The following is a 19,770-nucleotide window of genomic DNA, read 5'->3' on the forward strand; positions in this document are numbered from 1 at the left end:
ACTAATCTAACAACTAAACTAAGTTAACCAACTATATACACTGAAGAGATGGAGAAACGCTAGGGCTGTGGAGGTAAGAGAGCACTCCACTGTTCCAACTGGCCGTCACGGGCGGTAAGAAGGAACTGAGGAGCAGACGGGCTGGCTGGGGTATATATTCGGCGCCATAGCGGCGCCACTCCAGGGGGCGCCCAGCCGGCCCGCCGGAGTTGCTAGGGTAAAAATGTTCCGGAGAGCCGTGCACGCGCGGCGCGCACACCTAACTGGAATGCATAGGAGCAATCACTCGAAGAAGAACATTTTGTTTGCTTTTTTGACCATGACTATACATCGAGCCTATGTTTTCCTGCACTGTCTACAAATCTGCAGAATAGAAGAACGAGGAGGGAATTGATAGGTGCTTTCAGATGACAGAACAAGGAGTAATGGTCTCAAGTTGCCGTGGGGGAGGGTTTAGGTTGGATATTAGGGAAAACTCTTTGACTAGGAGGGTGGTGAAGTACTGGAATGGGTTACCTAGGGAGGTAGTGGAATCTCCTTCATTAGAGGTTTTTAAGGTCAGGCTTGATGAAGCCCTGGCTGGGATGATTTAGTTGGGGATTAGGTCCGGCTTTGAGCATGGGGTTGTACCAGATGACCTCCTGAGGTCCCTTCCAACCTTGATATTCTATGATTCTGTGATAAATGATACTCAAGTCTTTTTCCTGAGCAGTTGTAAATATTCTGTAGCAGTTGATATGGTACTGTAGCTACTCTTAAGAATGGAAGTATAATTATTGCAGAAAAACTATTGATGGTGTCTGCAATTACAATCAATTTAATATGCTCTGTTTTGGCTAGGATTTATGCCACCATTTTTTTCCTGTATATATTCATAGTTTATATATTGGATATAGAGAGAAGAGAATAACATCTGAATGCAAGTACTTTGTCCCTCCATGTTCTCATTCTTGTTAGAACAAAATGGCTGAAGAGAATTTTCATGAAATTTTCAATATCCTGCTTTTGGTATCTGACACAATCCTTTGAAAAATTACATGAATGTACAGAAAAGCAGAGCCTCATTATAATACAAATGGAGAGCATCTTTGTATCATAAAATTTTAAGTCTGAAATGCTCAGGCATTTAGGACTTTACATAAATCTGAGTGATGGCAGATATGCTATTGATCATCTGAACATATGCTGGCTCAGTTTAAATGAATCTACTTGACTTTATTTTCTTTGCAGACCACAGATGACATCCTGGTTGCCTCGGCTGAATGTCCCAGTGATGACGAGGATATTGATCCCTGTGAGCCGAGCTCAGGTGGGTTAGGTTAGTCAACTTTTTTATTCCTTTCTTTTATTTCATATTTGCATGCTGTAGTCACAAAAAGAATCTGAATTGGCGAATCTTTTCTTAAGCAGTGGGTAGAGATTGGATGACGGGCCTTCACTTATATACTTATAATATAGCCAATCCTCTCTCTTGGCAAGGAGACAATTTGCAAAGCTAGCTAATGGGAGCAAGTTGTTGGTACACCTGAGCTGAACACCCTTACTATGTGGTAAGGATTCAACAGTACCCTCCAGTGCTTGTGTGTACGCGTGTGAATCTATCTATCTAGATATTCAGACACACACACACACACACACACACACACACACACACACACACACACATATATATATCTATATATATCTATATATATAGATATATATATATCTCAAATGGGGTTAAATAATATATTCTCTCTCCAAAAGGAAAAATGTTTATCACAATTTTGAAAGAAACAAACCCCTTGATAAATTTGTTTTTAAAAGGAATAGTATACCCCATAACCTTAAAAATAATCCAGCTGTCATATTAAAGTAATGTGAACTTTTTTTCCTTGAATGTGGTGGGTGTGAGTTGTTCTTTTATCATCTCTTTTGAATGGATACCTGATTGTTCAGTATTTGTCACAGCTCTTATTATTAACTAGGACTATGTATTGGTTGCATTTAACTTGTCACTCACCTTAGATGACTTGGTAATCTCAGTACTTGCAGTAACATAGTTTAGCTATCTGAAGTAAAATGGGTAAAATTTTATGTGACTACTGTATGCATTTTAAGTGCAAACAGAGGAAACTTGAACAATGGCCTGTATATTAAGGTGAACAACCAAAAGGAGCACTTCATCTTTGGTGCATAAGAGCAACTAGATAGGAAACACAATGATTATTTTTCTTCATCCTAGGAGATTTTTATGTCAGGTCAAAAAAGAGAGGGCAGATTTGGCTTCAGACGTAGATGTGCATTTCCCATTGAAGTCATATAGAGCCACATGCTCTCGTTCAAGGGAAGTTTCAGTAAAGGTGAATGAGATTGTAGCCTGTGCCTGTCCTAGTGAGTGGTTGTTGTAGTCACCTCCTTCCTGGGTAGTCAGTGAGAAGATGTACCCTATGGAATGACAGACTAGGTCGTTAAAGAACTTGTACATGCCAGGTTGGTCTGCTAAGGTTTAAAGTGGGGTAAGACACCCTGGGTCACAGTTCCTGTCCCTTCAAAGGAGTCTGAGTTATGTTAAGGAACACCAGTCTATGGCAAGAGAGATGAAATGCCAAGGCTAAAGTACTAGTACTTTCCAACTGACTAATGCATCAGCTTGAAAATTCCTGCTCTTTTCAGAACACCATTTTACTTGCAAAGGTGCTATAAATCATGGGCAGGACACACAGGCACTGAGACTAGAGTTTCTGTACACTTCAGAGTGAAAATAAATTTCCATAATTTATTCTGGTATTTCCTTCTTATTTTCGAATTCTTGAGGATAGGAACTCTGTCATTTGCCCATCATGGATCAACACTATATAGTATTCTTCTCTTTTGTGGCTCTGAGCTCATCCCTGGCCAGCTGCTAAATTAGGTCCATGCAATCAGGCAGTGCTGTCCCATTAGCAAATTCAAGCCTGGGTGGCCACTGTACTTCTATGATCTTGTGTTAAAACACTTGCCTGCCCCCCTTGAAGGAAACAATAGCTGTGAAAATGTATTTACAGTGTCTCAGTCCTACAGCTGAAATTTTACCATAAGTCACTGTCAGACCAGACAGAAATGTGTCTGAGACTATTTTAATCCGGGGGCACAAGGCTGCAGATCTCACAAATCTTACTGGGCCTGGAGCCTTGCACACTCATTTAGCTGGTGGAGGTGGTGGAGGCATGAGTAAAATAAAGCTTTGTGACAAGTTATCATTTCTATCCTAATTATGGCCCAGAAGTGAATACAAATGTGGTGTCTGGACACAGCCTTGCTGATAGCTTTATGTCCATTAGATTTTCTATTTCTTCTGATCAATCATCATCAAACAATGCTATTCATTTTCTGTTTGTTTAAGAACAGTTTCACTTTTTCATTTGTTGCATTCTCAATTGCCAATGCTTAAAAAATATTTCTGGATTGGTGCAATGCTAGAAATCACATTCTCCAAAATGCCCATTATCTTGACTGTTTTATGCATGATAGATAATATTATCCACATCCATACACGAGTTCCCCTCCGTACTTTGCAGTTCCTCAAAGAGTTGCCCATCTTCCTCTCTCCATCCAGCTGTTGGCCGGTCCTGTCCCTTTTTAGAGCAGCATGGGCCAAAGGAGTTGCTGTAGCCCTAAAGCAGCAGTAACTCCCCAGCACAGCTCCCTTCCAGAGAGATTGTAATGGCCTTACCTACCCTGAATAGCATCTTATTCTATGAGCCTCACTGATTTCAATGGGACTACTGTCTGTGGAAAACAAAGTACTATTCAGTGTGAATAGGAGTATTGCAGTCTGGCCCCCTAGGCCTTGTGAGAGGGAAATGCAGTGCTTTTATGATGTTATCATAGAATCATAGAATCATAGAACTTAAGATCAGAAGGGACCATTATGATCATCTAGTCTGACCTCCCGCAAGATGCAGGCCACAAAAGCTGACCCACCCACTCCTGAAATAATTCTCTCCCTTGACTCAGCTGTTGAAGTCCCCAAATCCTGATTTAAAGACTTCAAGTAGCAGATAATCCTCCAGCAAGCGACCCCTGCCCCATGCTGCGGAGGAAGGCGAAAAAACTCCAGGGCCACTGCCAATCTACCCTGGAGGAAAATTCCTTCCTGACCCCAAATATGGCGATCAGCTGAACCCTGAGCATGCGGGCAAGACTCTCAAGCCAGACACTCAGGAAAAAGACTTTCCCAACATTGACCCTCGGTACTAATTACCAGTGGTCGCACGTTATTGACCTATTGACTAAATCATGTTATCCTATCAAACCATTCCCTCCATAAACTTATCAAGCTTAATCTTAAAGCCAGAGAGGTCCTTCGCCCCCACTGTTTCCCTCGGTAGGCTGTTCCAGAATTTCACTCCCCTGATGGTTAGAAGCCTTCGTCTAATTTCAAGCCTAAACTTCCCGACTGCCAATTTATATCCATTTGTTCTCGTGTCCACATTAGTACTGAGCTGAAATAATTCCTTTCCCTCCCTGGTATTTATCCCTCTGATATATTTAAAGAGAGCAATCATATCTCCTCTCAACCTTCTTTTGGTTAAGGAAAACAAACCAAGCTCCTCAAGTCTCCTTTCATATGACAGGCTTTCCATTCCTCAGATCATTCTAGTGGCCCTTCTTTGTACCCGTTCCAGTTTGAATTCATCCTTCTTAAACATGGGAGACCAAAACTGCACACAGTACTCCAAATGAGGTCTCACCAACGCCTTGTATAACGGGACTAGCACCTCCTTATCTCTACTAGAAATACCTCGCCTAATGCATCCCAAGACCGCATTAGCTTTTTTAACAGCCACATCACATTGCCGACTCATAGTCATCCTGTGATCAACCAAGACTCCGAGGTCCTTCACCTCTTCCGTTACTTCCAACTGGTGCGTCCCCAGCTTATAACTAAAATTCCTGTTAGTCATCCCTAAATGCATAACCTTACACTTCTCACTATTGAATTTCATCCTATTACTAATACTCCAGTTTACAAGGTCATCCAAATCTCCCTGGAGGATATCCCGATCCTTCTCCGAATTGGCAATACCTCCCAACTTCGTGTCATCCGCAAACTTTATCAGCCCACTCCTACTTTTGGTTCCAAGGTCAGTGATAAATAGATTGAATAAGATCGGACCCAAAACCGAACCTTGAGGAACTCCACTGGTAACCTCCCTCCAACCCGACAGATCACCTTTCAATACGACCCGCTGCAGTCTCCCCTTTAACCAGTTCCTTATCCACCTCTGGATTTTCATTTCAATCCCCATCTTTTCCAATTTAACCAGTAATTCTTCATGCGGTACCGTATCAAACGCCTTACTGAAATCAAGATATATTAGATCCACCGCATTTCCCATGAGTCCTGTTATCATGAGTCCTGTGATTTTGGTGATTGTCTTAAAGCCCCAGTGGCTGGGGAAACAAAAGGAGATTGCATGAGATTTCATTTAATCAGAAAGTGTTCTGCCCTTGAAAAGCTTGAAAACAGTAGCAAGTGCAGCCTAAAGGCTCAGAAACCAAAAAGCAAAGAAAAGAACCCCCATATTACTATTATTATTACTAGAAAATTTATGATTTTTAAGTCAACCTCATGATTTGGGAGAGGGCTGATTCTTGATTTTTGAAAGCTTGGGGTTGGCAATATTTTTAAATGGGTTCCTCCTGCCCTCTGGAGCTGGCATGGTGACTGTAGATACTGGGGTTGCTTCACAGAGAGGTTCATTGCTGCTCTACTCATCTTTTCTAGTATCTGCTTTTGTGAAGCAAAGGGTGTGTGTTTCAGGATAATATGTTCTTATCTCCTGGCATTATTTTCAGACGCTTGTGGGCTGAGATCCCATTAAATTTCTTCTCTGGCTCTCTGACATCTATTCAGCCAGGGAAGGACCCACATTAGCGTAACAGGGAGAGGGGAGACAATGTGGCATAATTGGAACTCCCAAGAGGACATGGCGCTTGCACAGCAGGGATGCTGTGACAATGGACAGGGACCAGACTCAGCTGAAGTGTACTGACCGAGCCATATGTGGATGTTTACATAATGTTTGCTCGTAATTTCCCTAGTTTAAGCCAAAGCTCTTAGTTCCACTCATGCACACGTCTTTTTTTAAACGCTCATTGAATAAATGCTGTAACAGCATGATCTAGGAGAGATCCATCCAAAAAAACAAAACAAACCCCTTTAATGCTAGGGTCTACAAATTGAATTACAAAATCTTCTATACATGAAAAGGAAATGGTGACAGCCTGCTCTACGTACAGCTGATGGTTATTATAAACATACTGATTGAGCTAAATTATTGATTAACTAAATTTATTTTTAAACTGGGGCTTCATCTCCTGAGAGAAATGTGTTGCAGAGTTCAGGGCTGCTAGCTAGCCCTAGTGTATCACCATCAGCTTTGCTTTCTGTGCACCTGTCTTCTAAATAATAAATGTGAGTATGCGACTTGCAACAAATTTCATATGGGATATAAAAATGTAGCACAGATTAGGAGCTGCTAAACTGCAATCCCATAAACATGTCTAGAACACGAAGTCACAAAAATTATAATTGCAGATTTCACTGTAGTGTACAAACTGCTAAATGTGCCATAATTGGATGAAGTCATAACAAATTTATTAGCATGGAGAACTTAGTGAACATATTTTATTTGCATTATGTTTTGCAAGGAAAGGCAACATGTTATGTTTTCTACAATATATTCTCACGCCCTTCCCCTCTGCAAATCATTACTTACCCCAAATAATAAGAATAAGAATAATATCCTCTAAATTTCCCTTCATCCAATAAATGAAGTCATAAAACATAAAACACTTCATCATTTTGTTTTGTCTGCAAGTTGTGGAAAATTTTGTTTCCTAGAAACATGTCTAAAAAAGAAGGGCCGGAATAGTCTGCTAATTCCACCTGATGAGCTGTGAAGTGATGGCTGGCAAATCTCCACTTTGCACATTAAAGGCTTTGTTCTACCTTCTCCCAGGCCCTGTGCAGACCACAGCTTTCTATAGCATTTCAATTAGGAATAGTGCCACACAACTCATTTGATCCAATTATAATGGGCTGGAATTTAGTGTGCAGCCACTGAAGCTTTCCAAAAAAAAAAAAAAAAAAAGTAAAGAGGTGAATGTGTCCAAAATGGGTCAAATAAAAGCAAAGCCACTTTAATTATTCAAGGTATTGGACCAGATGAGCAGAGTTAAAAATATTGGGTTCAATTCTAAATTAGGCCCATTGATGTGTGTCACTGGGTGTCTTGGAAAAAAGAGTGCCAGCTGGTGCAAGTGTGTGGACATGCTGTAACAATTTTTTCAAGCTACCTGCGGACAACAATGCTTATATTAGAATTGATCCTCAACACTTCAAAGCCTCATCAGAAATGGGATTGGTAAAGGTGTCACTTGGCTGTTTTACTTACTGCAACCAGAATATACAGGAGTGGGAGCATTGGCGGGGTCATATTTCCAAGTGAAAACTTCTTTGTATTAGAATTATAGAATCATAGAAGATTAGGGTTGGAAGAGACCTCAGGAGGTCATCTAGTCCAACCCCCTGCTCAAAGCAGGCCCAACCATAACTAAATCATCCCAGCCAGGGCTTTGTCAAGCCGGGCCTTACAAACTTCTAAAGACTTCCACCACCTCCCTAGGTAACCCATTCCAGTGTTTCACCACCCTTCTAGTGAAATAGTTTTTCCTAATATCCAACCTAGACCTCCCCCACTGCAACTTGAGAACATTGCGCCTTTGTTCTGTCTTCTGCCACCTCTGAGAACAGCCTAGCTCAGGGGTCAGCAACCTTTGGCACGTGGCCAATCAGGCTAATCCACTGTCAGGCTGTGAAACACTTTATTTACATTGTCCATCCACAGGCATGCCGCCCCCCCCCCCCCCAGCTCCTAGTGGCTATGGTTTGCCATTCCTGGCCAATAGGAGCTGTGGGAAGCCATCATCAGCTAGTTTTTAGGGCCTCTTTTCAACACTGATTCCTTGTTCTGACAGAGGAATAGGATTAGTGATTTGCATGTTATCATGTGATATCCAACATGTGGACAGAGATACTAGGGACTCAATCCTGCAAGGTGCTGAGCACTCTGGCCCCAATCTAGCAAAGTACTTAAATGTGTGCTTACTTTCATATATCTTGGCTGGAGTGTTCAGAACCTTGTAGGAAGTAGACCCAGGAGTGAAGGATATGGAGGCAGTGGATTGTCAGACATCAAAAGTGGAAGCACTACGATTAACAGCTGGTCTACCAGCTTATTTCAGTGAATCCAGGTAGCTCTCATGGTAAAGTCTTGGTCTTGGAGGCAGAATAGTGTGTGTGGTATGCAGTGCACATTTGTTACTTCCTACCTGCCTACATTTCCCCTGCAGGTCAGTTAAATAGGATAAGAGATGGATTAAAACCCATAACCCCAATCTGAATACCAACAGATTTTGAGTTGTGGATCTAGTTCCAGACTTCACTTGATCTCTCTTTCTCTAATGAGCAGAACCTAAATCCTGACTCTGAACAGCCTGAGTCCATCTCTAAACATGTTTTGTTTTGTTTTTCATTTCCTATCACAAATTGTTGAGTTGCAATAAACAGTTGCCACTTTTCACCACTATAGTGGGTACACCAGGAAAAGTGATTCCTTTAACATATATCAGTTTAAATACTCCGTCTAGCATCCCTTACAATGGCAAACTTAAACTCCAATGAAATTTGCATTGACTCTACTGACTTTTTGTTTCTTTTAGTGAAGTTCATACCGCTGAATCCTGCACTTCTTGCTCAGGCAAAATTCCTAAGTTTGTAAAGCATTTTATGAACATTTGGGTCTAAAGTATTCTATAAATATAAGACTTGATGATGTGATTGACATAATCACTAATTAGGGGTAGTTTAAGATGTGAGGAGGATATTGGTGCAAATCTTGTAAAAATCTGCTGTCACTGGAGTATTTATGTACAGTTACCAAAAAAAAAAAAGGAGGTGAGGGGGCACAAATCCATATCCCTATGCCTGGCTTCCCCACTCAAGTACATCATCCAAAAGCCAAAGAAGTGCTTTCATATATCGAGGAAAAGTCATCCATTTTGCTACACAGAAGAAATGAAGTCAGAGAAAAGAAGCAATGCACATTTCCGTGAAAAGAACAAAGCAGAATCCTAAAAACAACACACAGTTCAGTCTGAGTCTGATTTTAAAACTCCCTAAAGTTAAAATCCTAGCTAGTCATTTTTCAGAGTGTTACATATTTTGGGCCAAATTCTGCTCACTCCAGTTTAACTAACTATGAGTGAGATCAGAATCAGGCTCACTGCAGGGAAATTATGACTCATGATCTTTATGGCTCAAGACATTTAAGAGCATTCATGCTCCAATCAAATTATATTGAAGTTTTTTGTGGGTTGCCAATATTTAAAAAAAAAAGTCACTGAGTTACTATTGAACCAAGCTTATTAAATGTGTTCACTGTAATAAGCACACATACATACGCACCTGTAGCACAGCCTGAGTATTGTGCTTTGCGTGGGCAGCTCCACTGGGGCAGGAGGCGAGGGAGGATTGGGGTTGGTATTCACCTCACCTACATCGGACTCCAACAAAGTCTCTTGCTGGCCAGACTTTCAGCCTGTGGGCTGGAATAACAACCACAACTCTTCCACTCAATTCAGAGGAGTTAAGCTACTGGACCCAAGTAAATCCAGATCCAGTAGCCTCTCTGTACCATCTTATTAATGGCCAGTGTGGTACCACCCTTCCAGTTTTCAGTTGAGACTTTAATGGCTCAACAAGCTATATAAGGGTTGCTAAAGTTTAAGAAAAAGACTCCTCAGGTGTATGCCCTAGGTGGGTTTGACAGAGCTATGCATTGTGTTTGGGCTTTGATCCCCAGAGTCCATTTCTTATTACCACTCCCCATCTGATGTGTGGCTACTCTACCCACATCTCTCTCCCATGGAGGAGCAATTCCAGGCTGAAATGATGTGTAAGGCCTTTTACAAACCTTCTACAGCTAGATGCATTTCACCCATTACAAAGAAGATATTTACCATGAAGAGGGCGCATCTCATCTATTAAATAATTAATCATAATTATCTCAGAGAAAATATCACTCATCATATCATCTTTGTAAGACTGGCTTTGTTCTACTTTTTTTTTTCCTCAGAAGAACCTGCAGTTCCTCAGAAACCAGTTTAATTATCCTCTAATAGCCACCAAAATTGCTGTTAAAATTGCATAGTTTTAAGTAAATAACAAAAAGGTGTGACTGACAACAATGTCACGTATTACGTGAATATTAATTCAAAAATGTACTGATCCTTTGTCAATAGACTGAGCTATTAATGTCTATCAACCAGAATTCTAGGAATGGCACATTTCAAGCCCCCAGCAAAAGAAACATTTTTTAAAAAAGTTCTAGAAAAAGGCAAGGGTGAAAACTGATGCTTGGTCAGTTAGATCAATGCTAAGCCAGACTCTGACAAGATTCTCCTTCTGGCTATACGTCATTGAGTAACCGGGGTTAGGGAACAGAATTATAGCTTTTCAGCCATCACTAAGTGCATCTGAATGCTACCAATGAAGTACTGTTATGAAAGCAGCCAGAAACAATGGCAAGAAATTAAAGGGGAATTTTTTACATCAAGCAAATCATTTTTTGATAACTTATTTCTCCTTAAATGTTTTTTTTGTTTGTTTTTGGTCTCCAGTTGTGGCCGTTCCTGCTAACACTGCTGTTGTTCATATCTCTAACACAACCATGCTCTGTACCATCTCATGTGTGCATGTTTTCTTTCCTAGTATGAAGGATATCCACCCAGCACAAGCTAATTTTTGAAACAAATAAAAAACCCCACCTGTTGTTAGTGATAAGTGCATTTTAAAAATAGAATTCTGCTAACCTGGGATGCTTTTCTGAATGCATATTACTCAGATCTAGCTTTGATTTAAAGTCCAGGAATGCACTCTTAAGAGTTCTGTACTGAGAGACACTGACTACAGATCAGAGCAACATGAATGCGTCTGAGGACAGAATTTGTGGGCCTGATTTTCCTCTTGCACATAGTAGTTTACACCTGTGTAACACCAATAACCTCATTGACATTTTAAGCCCAGTAAGTAATGTTGGATCAGGATCAATGGAAACCACTTGAAATCCTGAATTATACCCCATGCAAGCCCATAGACTTTGGTGGAGTGTCAGTGTGTAATTTAGGGCAGGATTTTGCAATGCAGTACTTGCTGGAGTTGGGTCCTTTCACAGTATATACCAGTGAAAGGTGCACATTTAATAATGATTATTTATTATTTGTATTGTGGTGGTGCCTGCCTAGTGGTCCCAGTCATGGATATGGGTCCCATTGTGCTAGGCACTCCACACACACACACACACACACACACTCACACACACAGAAAGATGGTCCCTGTCCAGAAGTGTTTACAACCCAAGTAATTATACCATTTCCCATAAATTCTCTGCAGATTAGACAAAAGCTTTATTCTGTCTTTATGACAATTTGTACAAATCAGCCATATTATAAACAGTGAATCAGCACAAATAGACACATTAGACAATGCTGCTGAAGGAGTTAATTCTTGCCCTACCATGAAAGAAGGCTCTATTTCTTCTTTAAAACCATGGAAAATAACATACTTCTGTGAGTCAGCTGTGAGGGAATTCAAAGTCAGAGCTGTTATAGATTGTGCTGTTATCTAGGATATCTCAATTGGAATATGAATGGAGCCCTTAATTCAGATAAAGGACCAAATCATGCTTCCCACTCCATAGCTCTGATCCTGGAAATCACATAAGCAGCTGGAATCATGTGTGTAAGTCCCGTTGACTTACTTCAATGGAACTTAATTATGTGCTTTAGTGCTTTCCTGAATCAGGGCTCATGAGATAAAAGGTCCTACACACAGCAAATGAATATGATTCCTCATGTTCTTTTGGAGCAGGAGTGATTTTCGAAGCCTTCACATTCCCTGCATAATATGAAACTAACTCCATGGGAGTTAGATGAGGCAGGCACTGAGTGTGTTAGAGTCTGGGAGCATATTCTAGCCTTGAGGATGTGGAAGCTGTCATTCTGTAACCAGCAGGGAGGAGGGTTTCTACCCCCAGTCCTGTTACTTGGGCAATGTACTGGGAAGAAGATTTGGCTCAAAATCCATTAAGGGGGTGATACATAATACCCATTTTCTGGAAGGTGTATCGTTCGTATGCTTCCTCTAGGAAACATCACTCCTTTCTCAGAAAACACTGACATCAGCCCATAGGCAACTGCTCTGCCATCCTCCTCATGCTAACAGTTGTTGAGGGGGTGGGGATTTTAAATAAAAAGTATTAATATTCATACATTTGAAACAGAAAAAGAAAAAAGAAAGAACAAGAGGAAGGAGATGCTACAGAAAGACATCCAGAATTCTTTACTAATATTACCCTTAAAATGTAGAGAAACAACAATAAAACAAAAAGGCAGAGAGCAACTTAATTCATTTAAAGTATATGAGGCAGAGAGCTTTGAGCCATAAAAGATAGAATTGTTATCTTGAGAGAAAGAGAAACAAGTCTGACGCAAAGCACAGCAATTATTGAATGAAGCACAGCATCGATCTTAAAGCAGATGCTGACTTCCACCTGCCTGTGGATACATGACCATGGTCTCTTAGAGGAAGCAATTTTGCTTTGCATCAGGTAATAAAATGATCTGTATCACAATGTACAGTGCATGCACAACTTAAATATGAGAGTAGGGATTGTGTCATTAAAAACCTTTTGCAATTCTTTATTATTAACAAGTAAATGAATGTACCTGTATCTTCATAGCATTCAGAGTCAGATGCATTCATCATTCATGGAATAGGACAGTAGGAATTACTTGTATTTACAATCCATGTGTCATCTAGAATTAAACTCTACAGGATTTATTTCTAAGAAAGAGGATAATTGGTATTTATTTTTATTTAATTTCATTTCTGCATTATCTGGATGGGTGTTGCTAACATATTTTAAATAGATAGCATTTCACAGGCTTTAAAGTTCTTCGGAGTTGGTTAATTATGTAAAATCCATCTCTCTATCAATCTGTCTCTCTGTTTTTATCTTATTTACCTTTGTTTGTAATAGCACATTTGTGACTGAGTGAGAGGTCTCTGTCCAATTAATCTTGCCCATTATTGGGACATGAAAACTTGTCCACTCTCTGGCATCTTTGTTGGCCATCTAGCAACAGGTCAGTGACCTCCAGTGAAGAATGATCTATACTTTCACTCTTGAAAAAGTCGGGTGATCCTTCCAGGTCAGGAAGGAGGCACATTGGCAGGAGAGCGTGAGGAAGCCTGCATTGCCATTGTCCATGGAACTACAGGAATCTGCAGATAAACAGAGAAATTCAGTCTTCCAGTACTTTTCATAAATGCTAAATACACTGATATGACCATGAAATGATCTCCTAGGTCTGTAATTATCTCAGATCATGTGTAAAACACAGAAGTCACTGTGGGTCAAATCCTTAGTCTTGGCACAGATAAACCTTCCTTTGATTCAGTGGAGTTTTGTCTGATTAAATAAAGGGGTGGGGAGGGAAAGGAGTTTGCTTAAGTATGGCCTATGAATCTGATTCAATCCCATAACAATCAATGGAATGGGTCCCATTGACTCCCATAGAAATTAGATCAGGCTCTGCATAAGGACTGCAAGGTCTGGCCCTTATTAGAAGTCAAACAAAAGCTAGAAAATAGAAAACATATTTGTAGGGTTGGTCATTTAAACTTATTGTAAGATTCTATTCCCTTGAATCAAACTATAGAGTGTTTAGTTTGTTAGGTCTAAATAACTGAGTTGCTGCAGTTTCTTTGAAATTAAATGATGCATTACTAGAGGCTTAAGCACATAGAAAATTAATGCAGATACATTGTTTCCCTCAAGCAACACTTTGATATTACTCCTAAAGCCGATTGGCTATGTCTAATGCATATATTTTCTCATGAACTGGATTGGTTGGCCCAAACAATCTCCTGGCAGCAGTGAAACAATGTTGTCATTACCATGTAATGTGTATGTGTATCTGTTTGTGAAAGGAAACCTTTCCCCATTCCCATTTGTTATTACCTTTGCTTTGACTGATGTGTTAATACAAGAATTAGAATGCTTTGTCAGTTAGTATTGTAAAGTTTATAGCTGAGGTACTGGGCCTGAATTGTTACCACTTTGCACAATTTCCATGCCAAGGTATCTCCAATGGCACAAAGTTGGAGTAATGCAGTGGTGAATCAGAGCCATTAAGCATTCATAATAAATTTACTTTGTTTCAGACACTGTTTGGAAGAAGGAATGGTTAGAATAGTGAGAGTTTGAGGAAACTATCCAGAAAGTGGCCAAAATAAAATCTTGCCAAGTGAACAAAGATATTACTAATAACAGACAAGGGAGAAATTAGAGGTGAGAATGGAGGCAGTGAGAGTAGACTTCTTGCTGGTATTTAACATCAGAAACACTAACATTATTTTTTAAAATAGATTGAGAGCAGCAAAAGTAAATAAGGCAGATGCTAGAGAGAGAGAAAACCAAATGAAAATAATGAGAAGAAACACCAGATCTAATTCTCATTTGTACCACTTGAAGGCCCCTTTACACCCTCAGAGCAGTGTACAAGAGCCTTAAAGTAAATGAGAATCAGGCCCACTGGGTGCCAACATCTATTAGGGACAGGAAGACTTCAGGGGACTCGCTCACAGTTGCCAAGAAGGATATGGATATCTGCTCCAGCACATCAGGCTCAGCACATGAACCAGAATCATTACTTTCTCTGCATCCCAAGTTTTCCTTACTAAATTACACCCACGAATTGTACATGAGCATATGCAGAACCCATATCTACAACTATAGCTACCTGTTTTATGGGTGTGTGATAGGGTGTACTTTTCCGGCACTGGACAAGGAGAGGTTAATCCCATACTTTGGACAGGGGGAGCCACGCCACCTCACCCCTGCTGGGCACACTCCAACTGGAGTGTCAGTATAAAAGGGAGTAGCCCAGCTCAGTCAGGGCTGACCGCCGAAGAGAGAGAACACATGCTGCAGGCTCCTGCCAAGGTCCAGAAAGACACTCAGCTACCTGCAGACACCCAGGGGACACTGGAACCATCGGGAGCTTCACAGGCCACAGACCCTGGAGCAGGGCTGCCGGGCGGGGCAAGTGGGGCAATTTGCCCCAGGCCCTGGCCCCGCAGGGGCCCCTCGAGCTGCTCCGGGTTTTCGGCGGCACTTCGGTGGCGGGCCCTTCACTCGCTGAGGGTCTTTGGTGGGGGGTCCTTCAGTGCAGCGGAAGACTCAGAGCGAGTGAAGGACCCACCGCTGAAGTGCTGCCGAAGCCTCGGAGAGCCACCCTGTGAAAACAAGTGCCGCAAGCGGCAGGCAAAAAAAAAAAAAAAAAGCTGCGATCAGTGGCACTTAGGCTACTCTACTGCTGCTTCATTCTTCAGAGGCAATTCGGGAGCGGGTCCTTCCCTGCGAGAGGGACCCGCCGCTGAATTGCCGCCGAAGACCTGGCCCTGCCTCAGGCCCCCTGAATCCTCTGGGCAGCCCTCCCCCAGAGACCCAGGAGACCTACAGACCATGCCACTGGAAGACATAGTAGGAAGTAGCTCAGGGGAACTAGACATTGATCTGGTTGTAAGACTGGGAACTAAGTCAGCGTTTTTTGGTCAGATCCCTGCTGACCCAGTGGCAAGTACACTTGCCACTGTTGGGGCCCTGGGCTGGTACCCGGTGAGTAGGGCCCATATTCTGGCCAACAGCCCATCCCCCAGTAGCCATCAAACTGTGCAGCCCTGCGAGGAAGCGCAGCCATATTGACTCAGGTCACTAGGCCACACCACCCTTTGGGGAAGGACAACCATATTGACTCTGGCCCCTAGACTCTACTATGCTGAGACTAAGGATTGTCTGATGGACTCAGCAGTGGGGCTACAACACCCCTTTTCCCGCTCCACAGGGGGATGGGGGATGCTTGCAAATTGTGTGTGAGAGCCCTTTTCTTCCTGGCTGTACTGTATACTTTCTCTGTATTCCAACTTTATAATAGAACATCTAGAGTGTGGTGTGCTCTTCAGGTACGTGAGCACTAGCACTCAAGCTATACATGATATCTAAGGCACAGATGTTTACCTTTACATGGAATAGCTTTCTAGTGATAGCAAGATTTATAGGGAATCACCCACAGTTGCAAAGAGGAAAGTACTATCTGTTCCAGCATATCAGGCTCAGCTCATGAACCAGAATCATTAGTCGCTCTATACCCTAAACTCTAAGTAACCATCAAATTCTCCACCCTTTACAACAACTACAGCTCTGTTCTTCCATGCATAACACCTGCTCCAAGGTTGATTAGTTTTTATTCTCTCTGCACACTGGATGAGGAAAAAGAGAAATGGAGTGAAATCCTGGTCTTATTGAAATCAGTAGCAAAATGCTCATTCACTTCCAATAAGGCTAGGATTTCACCCTGGTCTCTTTTATTATTCAGTAATATAATTTGTGCTCTTTACTTAGATATCAGCCTGGCCATTCTTCAGGAACTGATCTTTTGCTGGAGAGTTCACCTGTGACATTGAATGTACCCTTAATTGCAAAGTCGTTATTGAGGACTCCATGATATAACCTGGGGGGAGGGGGAATCTCAAACTGTTTGAAAATACACTGATGCTTCAGTTTCAAAAATGTCCACTGAGTTTTACTGTGGCGTTTATTTCATTTTCATTTTTTATCATTTTATAAAATAAGAAATTTTGAAAAAAAAAATTCAAATTTGAAAATATTTGACTATATAAAAGCCACCATTTGACTTTGCTGATCAGTCAAAATTGCCAATGCAACCTCTCCTCCTTCCCCATCAAAAAGTGAAGACCAATCAGAATACTAAAAAGGGAAGGTACCAATACAAATGACTGAATGTAGAAAAGAATGACTGATACGATGACTGATGAGGGAACAACACAAAGAAAGAAAGGATTGACAACTGAACACAGGAAAGAAGGGTGATTTCATAACAGAAAATAAAAAAAAACTAGAGCAGGAGAGAGAGAGGTTTGGAAAGAGAACAAAAACGCAAAGGAAAAAGAGTTATGATGGACTATACAAATAAAGAGAGGGGAATTAGTTTTCAGTGACAGTGAGTGAAGATGAAATGTGAAGACAGCAACATAAAAGACAAAAAAAGTAAAAGCAACAGGCTAATTTTCATTTAAAGTTTCCATCAAAAAACAAAATTAAATTACAATTTAAAAAACAGTTTGGTTTTGTGGAAAGTTCTAGTTTAAAAAAAGGCAAGTTTTGATTAAAAGTATTTCAGTGTGAAATATTTCAGACATCTCTAATATGTATAGTATGCTAAATGTAATGCTAAGCACCACATAATCAATATCTTTAGCGTGCTCTTTTGATTTTCTCACTTGTACCCACTAATCCATCCCCCCCAGACTTATTTTGACATTCAAAGCTGTTTCAAATAGCAGCCATTAAACAATTAGTAAACATTTCTTCCAGAGCTGACACTGACCCAAACTCCAGGGTGGGTAGTCAACAAACATAAGATATAAACTTCCAAGATTTCTCTTGATCCCTTGTTTGAGTCCAATATCTTGCAGCCCACTGGTCTTAGAAATGAGTGCTTTATTTCCATGCAAAGGGGACATTTTTAATTTTCCAGTGAAACACCCAGCACTTGCTCATAGCTCTGGAAAGTGTCCTGATATTTGGCTTTAAAGCTGGGGCATTTTGATATATAGCAAAGATATTTTAAGTCAGTTTTAGAGGGGTTTGAAACATGTTAGTTCTCTCCCAGTAAGGAATCTGAGTTTACAGGCTTAGTTATACAACAAACCCCCCATCATTTTTTTAAACATTTCTGAAATGGTTTTTTTCTTCCCCTGTGAAACGTGTCATATGCAGAATACATTATGGTGTGGTCTAGTATAAAAATGTTTTTGGCATGAGATTGGGATGTCCTATGTAACTCATGAGTGGCTCCACCATTAATGACAATAACACCTTTTTTATGTTACTATCATATCACTCTTCTCGCTCTCTCTCTCTCACACACCCAGCTTCCATTCTAATTGAATCATTATGCAGTAGTCTCATTTTAGAGATTACTGTACAAATCAGCTATGTAGCTAACTGTGTGCTAGCTCTTGCACATGGACTAGATTGAGTCTTTGGGCACAGTATCGAGCAAAAAGTGGTTCATACAGAGTACCATCTGGAGAGTAGCCTTGGGAAGCACTGGGATTATGAGACAACTCCTGGAGTTTCTCTTTTGCCTCCCCCTCTCTCCCAAGGTGGGGGTGAGGGGGCAGGAAGGGGGTGTAGTAGAAAAAGGACCTGAGACATAAGCCCTTGTATCAGAGGCCTCATATGAGCTAAAGTAATGGTCAAAACTTGCTAATATAAAGCAAAGTTAAGTTGTGAGCAAGAGGTAAGGCCTGCTCACAGAATATGGCAAGAACAGGGCTGATATTGCAAAAGTAGTTCTAGGCATATTCCTAAGTAGTTCTAGGTATAAGAATACATACACAAATACATTCCAGAAAGGTGGGACCAGAACACCTCAATACCAAACACATTCCCCAAAGATAGCAGGAACACACTGACCCATCCTAAAGATGTCAGTATGACAGCATGATGAATAGAGATGTTTTGCTCGAACCAACATGTACAAGGTAATGGGTAGGACCCAAATACATCAGAGGGTGGCACCTCACTATGTCAGAGGGACAATACATAACTTGTTTATACTGGGGTATAAAGAGGTATCTCTGAGAGGGTGTTGGGATCTGGCCGAGGGGAGAATGGAAAGTCCCGCCATTCACTGAGTCAGTCTATTGTCATGCCTTGAATATATTTGTAGCAAGTATAGGGCATCAATACCATGCTTTTGTTGGCAATAAACTTGACCAAGTTCCTTCACTGAAAACTGAGACTGTGGATTTATTGGGCAGTTAAATCAAAGTCTGCTATCTCCGCTATCTGCGTAGAGCTGGGACAGCACGCTGAAAGAACACACACGCAGCCAAACATCTGACCCCAGGGAGCTGGAGTAGAAATTTGTTATTGGGGTTAAAAAACAACAAATTCTGAAACCTCCCCATTCCAGCTCATCTTTTGTTGGATTGGATGACACTAGGGACCCAGAAACAAAGCTCCATTCCCCCCTTTCATCCCCAGCCACTGGATCCAGGGTAAGTAGGCATGCAGTACTCACTTACCTGTGTGTCTCGGACCCAGGGTCTGAGTAACCCACATAGGGATTTATGGGATTGAAGGCATATAGTCCAAATCACAGTCTAGCTCTACACTTGCAGGTTTATGCTTGCTCTTTCCTGCCAATGCAACAGGAAGTGCATGGATTTTTTTCAAACACACGCTTCCTAATGAGACAATCTAATGTGTGAACTGCAGTGAGCTCATAAACCCAGAGAATCTGGCTCATCAGAATCCGAATATCTTGCAAATAGTTTGCAGCAGCTCTAGAACAAACACACTCGAAGAGTGCAAATTGCCGCATGCATGTAAATAATTGCTTTCATGCCTCATTGCAAATGTAGCATTTATATATTCTTTTCTTGTAAGTTCCTAAGCTCTGTTTGTGTGAAAACATGACTATAAAAGAAGAAGGGGTTGGTTTTTGTGTTTTTTTTAACATGCGGGCTAGTTTAAATTCACAAACACTGGGGGATCCTTCATTTCCAATTGTCTTTTCACAGGA

The 19,770-nt window shown here is 41.1% G+C and overlaps 1 protein-coding gene across 12 annotated transcripts in view; it reads left to right on the top strand.

Moving 5' to 3' along the window:
* NRXN1 (neurexin 1) overlaps positions 1–19,770 on the top strand; it is a 1,323,847-nt gene that overhangs the window by 1,297,356 nt on the left and 6,721 nt on the right. For 8 of the 12 annotated variants that reach the window (XM_045010133.1, XM_045010134.1, XM_045010139.1 and 5 more), the window contains one exon: positions 1,231–1,318. In XM_045010133.1, the coding sequence (XP_044866068.1) occupies positions 1,231–1,318 (88 nt within the window). The remainder of the gene's footprint in view (positions 1–1,230; positions 1,319–19,770) is intronic. The other 4 variants (XM_045010135.1, XM_045010138.1, XM_045010143.1 and 1 more) reach the window with 1 other exon arrangement.

The sequence above is a fragment of the Mauremys mutica genome, chromosome 3, assembly GCF_020497125.1.
Source record: "Mauremys mutica isolate MM-2020 ecotype Southern chromosome 3, ASM2049712v1, whole genome shotgun sequence".
NCBI classification, from domain to species: Eukaryota; Metazoa; Chordata; order Testudines; family Geoemydidae; genus Mauremys; species Mauremys mutica.